The sequence below is a fragment of the Hypanus sabinus genome, chromosome 20, assembly GCF_030144855.1.
Source record: "Hypanus sabinus isolate sHypSab1 chromosome 20, sHypSab1.hap1, whole genome shotgun sequence".
Taxonomy (NCBI): domain Eukaryota; kingdom Metazoa; phylum Chordata; class Chondrichthyes; order Myliobatiformes; family Dasyatidae; genus Hypanus; species Hypanus sabinus.
This window is the reverse complement of record NC_082725.1, coordinates 33,860,753-33,873,438: the sequence shown is the minus strand read 5'-3', so window position 1 is coordinate 33,873,438 and position 12,686 is coordinate 33,860,753. Positions and strand designations below refer to the sequence as shown.

General features: G+C 35.9%; 1 protein-coding gene across 3 annotated transcripts in view; it reads right to left on the bottom strand.

Moving 5' to 3' along the window:
* Positions 1-1,195: 1,195 nt before the first annotated feature.
* The window catches only part of exoc2 (exocyst complex component 2), a 242,332-nt gene continuing 230,841 nt past the window's right edge, over positions 1,196-12,686 (bottom strand). For all 3 annotated transcript variants that reach the window (XM_059945312.1, XM_059945311.1, XM_059945313.1), the window contains exons 25-28: positions 11,855-11,977; positions 6,158-6,219; positions 5,214-5,273; positions 1,196-2,686 (exon numbers count right to left, since the gene is read on the bottom strand). In XM_059945312.1, coding sequence (XP_059801295.1) covers positions 2,593-2,686; positions 5,214-5,273; positions 6,158-6,219; positions 11,855-11,977 — 339 coding nt within the window. In that variant the 3' untranslated portion in view covers positions 1,196-2,592. The remainder of the gene's footprint in view (positions 2,687-5,213; positions 5,274-6,157; positions 6,220-11,854; positions 11,978-12,686) is intronic.

Below are 12,686 nucleotides of genomic sequence, written 5' to 3'. Positions count from 1 at the left end.
ATTTTTGGTCAATGGTGACTCTTATAAAATTGATGGCCTGGGATGTATTGAAGTAATACCATTGAATATCAAGGGCAGGTGGTGAGACAGAAGTTTTGTAGATCTTTCTGATGCATGAACTGCTTCAAGGAGTTGTAAATGAAGTTGAACATTATAGGATAATCAGTTAGGATTGCCACATCTGGCATTTTTATGTGAAAACAATGTCCAAGGACTATTGATTTCCAAGAACAACCATCTGTCACATGCAGGGTATGATGGGGTATCAAGAGTTCTCTTCCCCCTGATGTGACTTGACATCGGTTCTACTAAGGCTTCTTGAAGCCACACTTAATCAAGTATAGTACTGGTGTCGGATGTATTCGACTTCCACCTTATTCTGGACTTCAGCTGCTTGGCCCATGTTGGACCATTTTGAAATAACTTCTAAAACAAAGTGCTTCTGCCAACAAACAAACTGAGCTTTAGCAAGCAGATTACTGATGAGTAAATGTTTCTTGAAATCAATCTCTAGATCTCCTATCATTTTGAAGATGATTGAAAGAAGACTGACTGGATGGTAATTTCCTGCATTGGATTTATTTATTTTTGTGAGCCAAACATACTTGAGTTATTTTTTGACATTGTTGGGTGGATACAATGTTATAGCTGGATTCAGAACAACTTAACTACATGTGCTGTGCTCCAGTTTATATTAGATACTGTGGATCTGCATTAACTTGATTACTCGTCCTTCAGTATCCACCCCCGTAATTTTTATACATCTGGCAGACTTTACCCAGGTGCAAAAAGTTACAAGTAAAGCAACATCATTCACTCCAAGATTAAAAGCTGCTATCAAGATAATCTGTGGGTGTGCAGAGCATTTGTGCTCTCTATACTTCATGAATGTGAAACCTGAATTCTAGACAGTTGGGCTATGAAGCAGTTAGAAAGATTACACCAAAGGCATATATCATCATTGATGAAAATTAAGTGGTGAGGCAGAAAAGTGAAGAACAAAGTGCTTCCACGTGCCAACATGAAGTGAAAGACAAACAAGTGCATCTCTGGCCAGCTCAGCAGGTCAGACAAATGGTTCTACAAACAGCTGATGACAGGTCCACGTCCGGAGTATTCTTAAGTGATGACTGAAGAGATTATAGTTAACTTTGTGGAAACGTATCCATTAAAGACAAAAAAAGCCTTGAAACCATTGTGAATGATACCACCACATACTTTAATCTAATGTTAGCAGCACAAACTAATTCCATAACAGTCTTTGTCAATAAAATTGATGGCTTTCAATATAAACTGCACATTGATGAAGCATTGCTTATGGGGCAGACTCAATGGACCAAATGGTCTAATTCTGCTCCTATGTCTTATGGAAACATTAATGGCTGGAAAATTTTCCATGACTACTTTTATTCCACACATTAACTGTTAGTTAGGTTATGATTCTGTTTCCAAAATTTATACAATATACAGCACAGAGAGCAAATCTGTCCCCTGTATTGATATCGGGTCGCAGACTGAACATTATCCATTTTAATTTGTTCCCCAAACTTTCTCTTTTGTCTTTTTAATCATTTTACTTCCTTTCTTTTCAAAATCTTTACCTAGCTTTTTAAAGTAATGGCATTATTAGATTTGTTTTTATCTTTGTCTATGGTGGAGCAGGACATGTTCTGGCACAATTTTTTGTGGCATTTCTCTAGCAAATTCTTCAGCAACTGAAGTCAAAGCTAAGTAGGAACAGCTTTTCCTTACATTGCTTTGAAGGCCCATTATAATTTTAAAGACCAAATTAAACAAAATTGCAGCATTAAATCTGTTATCACTATGAAATATTTCCATTTAATGCTTGATCAGGGATGAGACTTTGATCATATCACTTCTTATAGGGCCCTGACTGTAATAAATTACAGGCTTAAAATTATAATGCTGCTGGATGATGTCTGACTTTGTTTCACTGCTGTTGCAATTTCAGGAATTAAAAAAATATATGTCCCAAGCTTTGAAATAGAATTAAGTTGCTGTACTGTATTTATTTACTTGCAATACATAAATAACAATTAATAATTCCAGATTTGGAACATGCCCTTCTGGCACATATCCTCAAACTTTCACAAGTTAGTGGTAAATACACTGCAATTATGTATTTTGCAAGAAATGTCATGGTGTTCTTAATTCTTGCTTCTTAATTGAATGCTGGGAAGGAAATGCACAAAAACTGTGCACTTAGATACATCACTTAACATTTCTGAAGAATAATGTTTACATGAAAAACTGAGTTTAAAGTGCTTAATCCTTTTTTAATGTCTTTTTCCTTATGAAATATGACATGCAACTTGAAATGTATTTAAAGATTTTACAAATAGGGTTAGAGCACCAGGTGCTACCAAGTTAAATTACTAACATAAGCTTCTACTTTGCTAAATGCGCTTGACAAACATCAATAAAACAACAGTATGCTTTGATTTTCAGCTTTTTTAAGTAATAATTTCGAGGCTTAGCAGGCACATACTTAGAGTACAACTTTCAAAAAATTCTCAAGCTATGCTACTTAGTTTCATATTAGGTATTTGATTCCCTTGGATATTGTCATCATTATGTCTTCACCATGCTTCGTGAGGAAGGTCGAAAGCAAGTGAGCTGTAAGTGCATGCTGCTCTTGAATTTGTTCAGGAGCTCTTCAAGTAACCTAAAATGAAAAGGCAGTTAGTGTGTATTCCACACCCGACCATGGCACTACATTTTATTTTCATGAAATGTTCTAATAGACAGACAATTATCATTAACTTATTAAAAGTAATTGATGTTGACAATGGATATTTTAATCAAATAGTCTTTCAGTTTAATTGACAATTATTGCAGCCATTTGATGCAAGTTCTCCATTTCTAATGCTCATCATTCACTGGAAGAAATTATGAAGGATAATCTACCAGCATTTGGATAGTGTGACTGTGTGATTAGGAGGAGTCAGCATGGCTTGTGCATGGTAAGTTGTGCTTGATTAAGTTTTTTGAAGGAGTAAGAGTAGATGAGGGTAGGGCTGTGGATATTGCCTATTGGAGTTTAGTGAGGCCTTCACCAGAGGCCCATATGGTAGTTGTGTCTAGAAAGTTAGGGAGAGCTGGTTATGTGTACTCCAAATGGCTCAGAAGTGGGAGGCAGACTATGGTGGCTGAAGGTTTTATTCCTCGGAATGGAAACCACTGACCAGTAGGTTTGGGTTTTTGAAATCCTTGATATTCATTCTTTATACAAATGATTTGGGTGTGAATGCACAGTACAAGGCCTGATCACTAAGCTTGCAGATGACACAAAATTAAGAGGTGGAACTGACAGTAAAGAATGTTGTAAATTATGTGGGATCGTGATCAGTTAAGGAAGTGGGCTAAAGAGTAGCAGATGTATTTCAATACTGGTAATTGTGAGGTGATGCATTTTGGAGTGTCACACCAGCACATGTATTGTGAATGGTAAGGCAGTAGGGTCCGTAATGGAACAGAAGGATATAGGAATAGAAGTGGTGTCGAAGGTAGACAGGGTAGTGAACAAGGTATTTAGTAGGTTGGTATTCATAAATCAGGGCACTGGATTTATGAGTTGGGACATTATGTTATAGCTGTAACAAGTAACGGGAGAGGCCGCTCTTAGTCTACTGTGTACAGTTGTGATCAGCTTGTTATAGTAAAGGGATGGTTAAACTGGGAATAGTGCAGGAAAGATTTATGAGGATGTTGCTAGTATTAATGGGCCTGAGTTATAGGGAGAAGTTGGTGGGCTAAGTCTTTATGTAATGTAGGAGAATGAGGGGCAACTTTATAGAAAGGCATAAAATTATGAGAAGCATAGACTAGGTGAATGTTAACAGTCTTCTTCCCAAGGAAGGGGAATCCAAAACTAGGAGCATTGGTTTAGGGGTGGGTGGAGGAGAAGAATTAAAAGAGATTTAAGAAGTAACATTTTCATGCAGAGGTTGGTGAAAATGTGGACTGATCTGTCCGAGGAAGTGACTGATTCAGGTGAAAAGACATAATGTAAAATGCACATAGAGGGCTGAGGCTTAGAAGGAAATGGGCCAAATATAGGATACTGGGACCAACTGGGTGGGTATCATGGCTGGCATGTTCTGGTTAGGCCAAAGGGCGTGTATTTGTGCTGTATTGCTCTGTAACCAGACAAATGTTGAAAAAGTAATCATCAACTCTAAAGTATAACTACTGTAATAAATAATTAATCATCGGGTGTGTTGTTTCTTATTCAATGATGCTAGTACCCACTACAAAATGAAGTTTGCTTATCCAAACGGCACTTCTCCCATTTTTCGGTGTTTTTTTAATCGGCTACCTTTTGATAACTCGGTTAAAATCCAGTCATTGTGATTATAGTTTGGTGAGCAAATTTGTAAAGAGTTTTCATTTAATTTTTCTTTCAAAGTTAACTGATAGAAAATCTTCTGGAAAGGGCAAGACAAAGGGAGTTTTGCAAGAAGTAGCCTGGCATTTGTAGCTTCAAGTTCTGAGGTCTGCTTTATGAAACATCTTGTAACCTAACCAGTCACTGATAGTGTTCTTGGCTGTCCGAAACAAAACTTGCATGGTTGGGAAATGCATTTTGAATTTTGCTTTAATGGGAACATTCTATTTGAGTCATTATAAAGCTTTCCTCAAGTTGCTGGACAAAGAGAGTGACACCAATAAACACAGAGCTAAAGTGCTTACAGACTTTCTCTTTATTTTAGTGAAAGTTTTGGAACACACATTCTGTTCCCAGACTGTGTAGGAAGAATATAGGACTATTATTGTTTCAGCTATAGATACTACTTTAGCTCAAAGTACATAATGAAAAACTTCTGAACCAGTGATTCAAAAGCAACTATTGATCAGCAACTGGCTCTTTCCTTCACCAATTTGATATGCAAACATTATCATTAACATGTATTAATCCTATTCATATAATTCTGCCCATATTCTCATCTGTTGGAATATATAATATATATATATATATATATATATATATATATATATATATACACACACACATACACACGCACATACAGATATTTGTTCAATTTAGAAATATCTACTTGCAATTAATTTTAAACCAAAAACAGACAGCAGTACATCACCACCATGATCATTGAGCACCAATTGGCATTTATTTAAAATAAACCTCTTAAGCTCTTCAATAACAGTAATCACAGAATCTTCATGAAACTTACTTCTTATCTGCTCCATTGGGAAGTTGAGGTAATGCTTCAAGGGCCTGTTTAAAGCTAGAACTAAGAGAGAAAGCTAGATTTAAATATTAAATATTTTAATATTAAAATATATGGAACTGTTAATGTAGATTCAAAAATTCATTTAATTGGGAACATTGGTGCCTACATGAATCAAGCAGCATTTGAGAAGATTAAAAACTAATTTATTAAACTCTGCCTTTTGCTAAAACAAAAAATATTGATACTTAGTCATTCTTACTGAATATCCACTATAAATCAGTTAAACAATTCCCTTACTTGTAACTGTATTTTTAAAATTTTTGAATTTATTATATTTTGAACAATGTGTAAGACAGGCAACTTTAGATACTGTGCATTTAGATAGAACTTCTCTATTATTCAAAATCACTTCAACTCTCTTGAACAACTGATACTTTAGTGTAGTTATAAATAAAACTCTTACAGCAGCCCACAAATTCATTATACTCCTACAAATGGCCGTGTCAGAAGTATTTTCTTTACTTGTTTTTGACTGAAATGTGCAGTTCATTACACATTCAATAATTTTGTCAGAAAATGCTAGTGTTTCAACTTTTAAAATAACTTGGGGACGGCAGCTAGACTAACGCTATTACAGTGTCAGTGACACGGGTTTGATTCCAACTCTGCCTGTAAGGAGCTTGCATGCTTTACATATGGCCACAAATATTTCCCCTGGCTGCTCGTTTCCTCTTACATCTCCAAAGATGTATCTGGGTTAGTAGGTTAATTGGTCACATGGGTGTATTTGGACATTGTGGGTTCATTGGGTCAGAGGGCCTGTTACCATGCTGTACCACTAAATAAAATAAAAATGTATAATTAACTGAACTTTTTCAAAAAATCTCTACTGCAAGTTAAGTAATCAAATAGAGAAAAATAATTCAACTGAAATTTATTCTTACATGCTGTCAGGAGTCAGGAATGAGGCAACAGCATCTCTAAGGGCACATATTTCCAGTTTGGCCTAAACAAAGAAAGACATCTTATAATTGTGATCAATATGCCTAAAAAACATAAGAAACAGAAGCAGGAGTAGGCCAAATGGCTCCACCGCTGAATAAGATCATGATTAATTCTGCAACTCAACTTATTTGCTTGCATTGTCCAAAATTCTGTTAGTCTTGACCTCGAAGGTAATGGCAGAGCATTGAAACCCTTTTGCAGGAAAATAATTTAAGGGCTAAAGTTGGTTTTCAGCAAAGAGAAACTATTTCCCTTTTCAGTCCTAATGCTATCTTTTGGTCTGGCATAATACTTCTTGGTTTAAGAATGCTCAATTGGAGGAAACTGCTTCTCAGCATCCATCACTAGAACGTAGCTCATCTCAATGAAATCACCTTTTCAACGAAATCATTCTTTTAAATGCTGGCAATCATTTGCTTTTTCACTTCTCTCAGGACACCATCTCTTCTGGTATCAATATATGCTGCATCGACTCTGGTACAATTATATGCTTTTATCAACCAACAAGATGAGAAAAACGTTCTCATTCTTGTAATCAAACCACCTTGCAATAAAGTGCAACATTTACCTCGACTTCCAATTAAAATAGCTACTGGAATGTCAAATGATAAAATTTACAGTTTTGAAAGGAATATATGACTTTCTAACTAAAAGGTCACTTAAGAATTGGAATTTTCAGCATTTTTGAGTATTATCTGATGGTGCACAAACCTTTACAAAATTTATCTGCATTCTTATCACACAATGCTTGACATACAACTTTAAAGTTCTTTGACTTCATTTTTAATTCACTCTGCTGGGAAATAAACTTAAGTCCTTTCAGTCTAATCTACTTAAAATAGAAGGACTTATTTTATATCCCTTTGTTGCAAGCGTAAAGCTTCATGAAAGATCAAACTCTATATGGACATCTTATCAATTCACATATCACTGAAAAAAATTTGCATGCCATAAGTACTTCTGTTTTAAGTTGGCGCTACCGAACGCATGTGACAGCTCAGTGGCAGTTCAAAAGGTAAGAAATTCAATTAAAAACATTGCTAATAACACCCTTCCTCAAGTAAATTATCACCACAAGCAATGAAGAGGTGAGCGAAGCAAAGCAAATTTGAGGAATGGAGCATGCTGGTATGTTGCAGAATTGACACTGATGAAGTGAGCCATTTGGAGAGGAGATGTTAAGGCAAAAGAGCTTCAATGTCCGTACATCTGGCCCAGGTGTTGAGGTTGGATCACTTTGGACACCCAGCCAATGTGGAGAAATCACAAGTGTCTTCAGGCTGGGCAGAGAAATCTGTGCCCGGAGCAAGTTACTGGGCAGCAATGGTCTTGGCCTGGAACCTTTCTCTGCAACAGTGCCGGGGTCCTAGTGCAAGGAATGATACATTATTTGGATGACAATTTAAATGATATACTGGAAAGACAGAACACTGGGATTGGAGGAGAGGCGATTTTGCTTGCTCTCCTATGATGTTCACTCCTCTCGCTCAATGGTGCTAAAGCTATGATGACTGCTTCAAACGTTGTGCTCCATGCCCATTAATGTGATCAACTGATACTGAGACCTTGGGCCTACTCCAGGGTTCGGAACCAAGGACTCATTTTGATTCGGAATGTTGTTACTTGCTTCTGCTGTTTGTATAATTTGTGGTTTTTCCCCTTTCCCTGTGCATCAGGTTTTGGTATTCATATTATTTTTTAAATTGGGTTCTTCCGGATTTCTTGCTTTGTGGCTGCCTGTAAGCAAACAAACCTCAAAGTTCTATAATTTATACATTCTTAGATAAATACATGTACTTTAAATCTTTGAAATCATTACTGGCTGTTATTGGTGGAGTGCAGATTTTAGCTAGGTTTTCCCAAAACAGAGATCTTGATATTAGCCGCAATATCAAACTTACTGCCCATTACACCACTGGCATTTAGGGCGGTAACGAAGGTCCTCCTTCTCTGGTGGTGTTCAGAGCTTCTATCATCATGTCAGTAGCTTCTTCTTGGTTTTCACGACTGCCAGTTATATAAGTTCCAGATGGGGACTCAGGAATATTGTTGCACTCAGATTTAGAATGATTCTTCATAGCTGTTTCCATAACAACTTTGTTTTACTAGTCAGGGTAACTAGCCCTGAGCTGAACCCCCAAACCTAGAGAACCATTGGATCACTCTTAGTGTGGCCTCTACACTTTGACCTGTATGGCATGGGAGACCCTACCAAGAGCAAAAGCATAAAGCCTGACTCCAGCCGACCTAGCTCTTGGGTCATTGAGGCACACAGCCTTCAAACCATCACAAGATTATGGTCTCCTTGGAGGTGCAAAATCAAAGACTAATAAAATAGAGGACAGCAATTTTCACTAGAAGGTACAATGTGAAGGAAGAAAGGAAACCAGAGGACACATTGGCCAGAACTGTTCATTAGTTCTATTTGCCTAACAAACAATGCAATAAGAATATTAATAGAATAACTGGGGAAAATTCAGCAATTTGGAATCAGCAAGCTTAATCAAATGGAAAGCTGACCACCAATTTAAGTCTAATCAACTTAAATTAAAGGGTAACTGTACAAAGCTGCACTTGTGAAGATGTGTACGTTCATTTACTTGTAAGGTTTTGAGAATAATCGACAATTCTCCTACTTGATATAAAACAGGCATAAAGAAGAACAAGTGAAACAGGAAAATATTTTTGTTAACCAAAATAACATTAAAAAATTGTTATTCAATTTCTAATATCCAACTATGCCTTAATCACTGCCAAATTTATTCCTCTACTGAGATCAATAATAAAAAAATTAAAGCCATTATCATCTTTCAAGTTCCCAGATAAGCTATACAGTTGCAAGCAGGTTATTAAAAGTTTGAGTTTGAAACTCATATCCATATTAGATCTCAGATGTACTGCTAATTCAAACTGCAATTGGTAACTGCAAATATTATCAGATATTGACTTGCATTCTGTAATCACTAAGAGTTAGACATCAAAGACAAAGGCAATTTGCTATATCTCACAGGCATATTCATTTCTAAATTCATGCCACTTATGCAGCTTTGATACTGTTCAGTCTGCAAATCTCCAAACTATAACTGCACCTGACCTGTAAAACAGAAGATTGATGCCATGTGACAACAGATTGATGCTGAGTGGGGCAGCAATGTAACAGTGACATAGGAACAGTTGAGTGTTGGTTCAAATTAATTGCACCACCAACTGGATATCCAATAGTTATGACATCACTTCATATCTGTGACTGATCTATATTTTTTTAAAAGATACTATGGTACTACTTCTGAATACATGTACAATACATTAACCTACAGGGGCAGTATACAACACATTTTCAAAGGGGCCTGAAAACAAGCAATGTGCGGCTCCCAGGTTTCTGTTAAATGAAACTATTTTTGAAGGGTTCTACCTGATATTTAGCTTACAAATTCTTGTGTGAAGATTCTGTTCATTTCATTCATTTATTTATTTCAAACCCCATTTCCATATGATACAAGAACAAAATGATCAACTTTGCTGCTATTTTTGCTGAATTTGACGCCTTTGCTCCAGATTTTCTTTTTGCAGAGTGACTGTCACTTTCAGAATGCTAGCCAAAACATGAGATATGATCAAATAAGCTTAATGCATAGTAATTTCAGTCATGAACCGCTTTACATTAAAACCACTGTTATGGTAAATTGGATGCCTTCTACTGACTTCTACAGGGGATTGAAGGGAGAATTTATTATATTGCTGATAAACATTTACAAATATTAACAAGGACACTGTAAAAATATTGTGTACATTCTACTGGACATTTTCATTCACACGAGTTACCAGAAAGGGGGCTTGAATGAACATCTTGGTTTAACAATCATTTAAAAGACACTTCCTTCAGATTATCAATTATGGAGAATGCTACTAAAATGATGAAGTATTGAAGAATGAAACTACTAAAACAGTGTTGATGCTAAGAATAAGGAACAGTTAAAAGACAAAACGAATCTGAGTATGGCACTGAAAGCAGGACTTCCCTTAGTTACGTGACCATAATGGAATGACAGAAAGCCATTATAAGACTCTAATCAACAAATTAAGAAGTTGTATCAATGGTCATTCTTTGGATTGGAGGTACTGCCATCTGAGAGCAGAGAAAACAGCTTGATCAACAACTCCCGACATCTATTGACATGGCAGAAAAGGGAATCCAATGGAATCAAGGCTTTGGTATCCAATCTTCCTGCTTTTTCCAAACAGGAGAAAAATAGGCTGCAAGAAAATTCAGTGCTTACAAAATAATTACGATTGTAAGAGAAGTGAATGGAGGATTTTATTTGGGAAAAGGGATGAGATGTAGAAAAATATTGCGTAATCTGAACAAAACATTTTTAAATACAGAAATAGAATGGTACAAATATATTATGCCATAGGCTTCTGGAAGATTTTGTTTGTGATATCTATGTGCAAGTGCCTATATGATGGCTGCACCAGTGCATTTTAGCGAAAACTTTCAACCCCATTCAGCTCAGAAGGAACTCCAACTTCATAGATTTTAAGGTTAGGGTTGGGAATGCACTTAACAGCTGATAATGTTAAATATTCAATGTTACTGCACTGAAAAGAAAATCAGCTCTTGACTTCAAAATAGCTCTGTAACACTGGACAACAAAGATTTTGCTTCCAGAATACTTTTGGGTGCATCTTATGGATTTTGGGTTGCTGATCATGAAAATCACCATGAAATTTCTCTATAATGACCATAAAAAAAATCACCCATATTTGTTATTTCAATTCATAATTCAAATCAGAATAACTGATGCCAAGATTAAGGAAGGCATTGTTGTTGATCCACAAATCAAACAGGTCATCAGTGCCAGGCAATTTGAAGAACTTCCGACTGTGATTAGAGAAAATTGCAAGGAAGGCATTCGAAGAAGTTGCTGAAAATTTTCTTGGCAACTTCAGAGCACCAAACTACATGCAGCTGGTTGACAACATGCTTCAAGTATATGAAACCATGAGGTGCAACATACACTAAAGATTTTTCTGTATTCCCATTTAGACTTCTTCCCTGCAAATCCTGGCTCTGTCAGTGATGAGCATAGTGAAACATGGACATGGTGGTCATGGAGAAACAGTATCAGGGCAACTGGAATCCATCAATGCTGGCTGAATATTGCTGGGCACAAGTGATAAGCCTCAGAGAGAGTACAAATGAAACCCGACAAAACATTTTTAGTAGTTGAACTATTGCAAAGCATCAGCACCATTATGAAATTAAACTCATTATATTCAAAAAATTTAATTTGTTTTTCTAAATTCCTACCTGATACAAGTAGTCTGAAATTAAATTTGTGTACAGCTTCAAGCAGTCTATCATAAACAAAAAAATTCTGAGGAAGCCACACTTCCGAAAAAAAATTGTTGTTCAGTGTAATTCTAGAGATGAATTCCAATCACATTAATTTTATTTGCATACAACTTTTAAAATGTTTTTACAAAGGATTGTAAGAATAAATTACACAACTTCACTGCAAATTCTCCCATGTTTAAAAAAAAGTTTATATCATTAATTACCACAACTAACTAACCAGAGATTATATTTTCCTTCCTATGCAAATTAAAGACAAAATAGATATAAAAATTCAAACCTGTAATGCTCCATTTTTACTAAAGGATGATACGCACTGCATCAATCGGCTCATTTCTTCAGCAACAGCTTCTACAATCTGTGAAAGAACTCTCGGGACAAGTTCCTTCGAAATCGTAAACACCTATATGTTTACCAGATAGATTGCGTTAATGGAGATCTTTTCATAAAAAAATGAGCATATAAATGTAAAATTATTCCCATTACATAAAAAGACAGATATTCTTGTCATACCACCTCATATACTGTAATGTGATTACCATTACTTGTCTTCAAAGTATGAAGTCTGAGGTGATGAACTTTGGCAGTAAGGACAAATGGAGTAGTGTAGCAATTTGATTATTAATGTTAATTGAATAATTTGTATAGTAGTAATGACATCTAGCCAAAAGATAAAAATACATATCCTTTAATTGTTGTGGCATCCACAATCATTTCACCACATTCAACTATTTCTCTAGGAACCATCAAAGGGTCAAAATGCCTATTTTCTAAAAGGTAGATTATTACTTCAGCAATCACGGCTCTTCTTATTTTGATTTTAGAATGTTTGACAGTAGGAAAGAGATGATGTACATAAACCCTGACTACAGACCACTGTCTGATGTTCCCTTGTTCCTCAGGCAAGGTTAGCACTGATATGAAACTACTCTAATATGGTCAGTATGAAGGCAAATGAACTACATGGTATCTCTCCAACTGTTGATGTCTAAATGATTCACATCATCGAAATGCAATGACACCAGTTTACAAGACATCTCCGAACTTGCTTCCACATAACTATTAAATACTTAGACCTAAGATGAAAACACAAATTTAACCATGAAAATTAA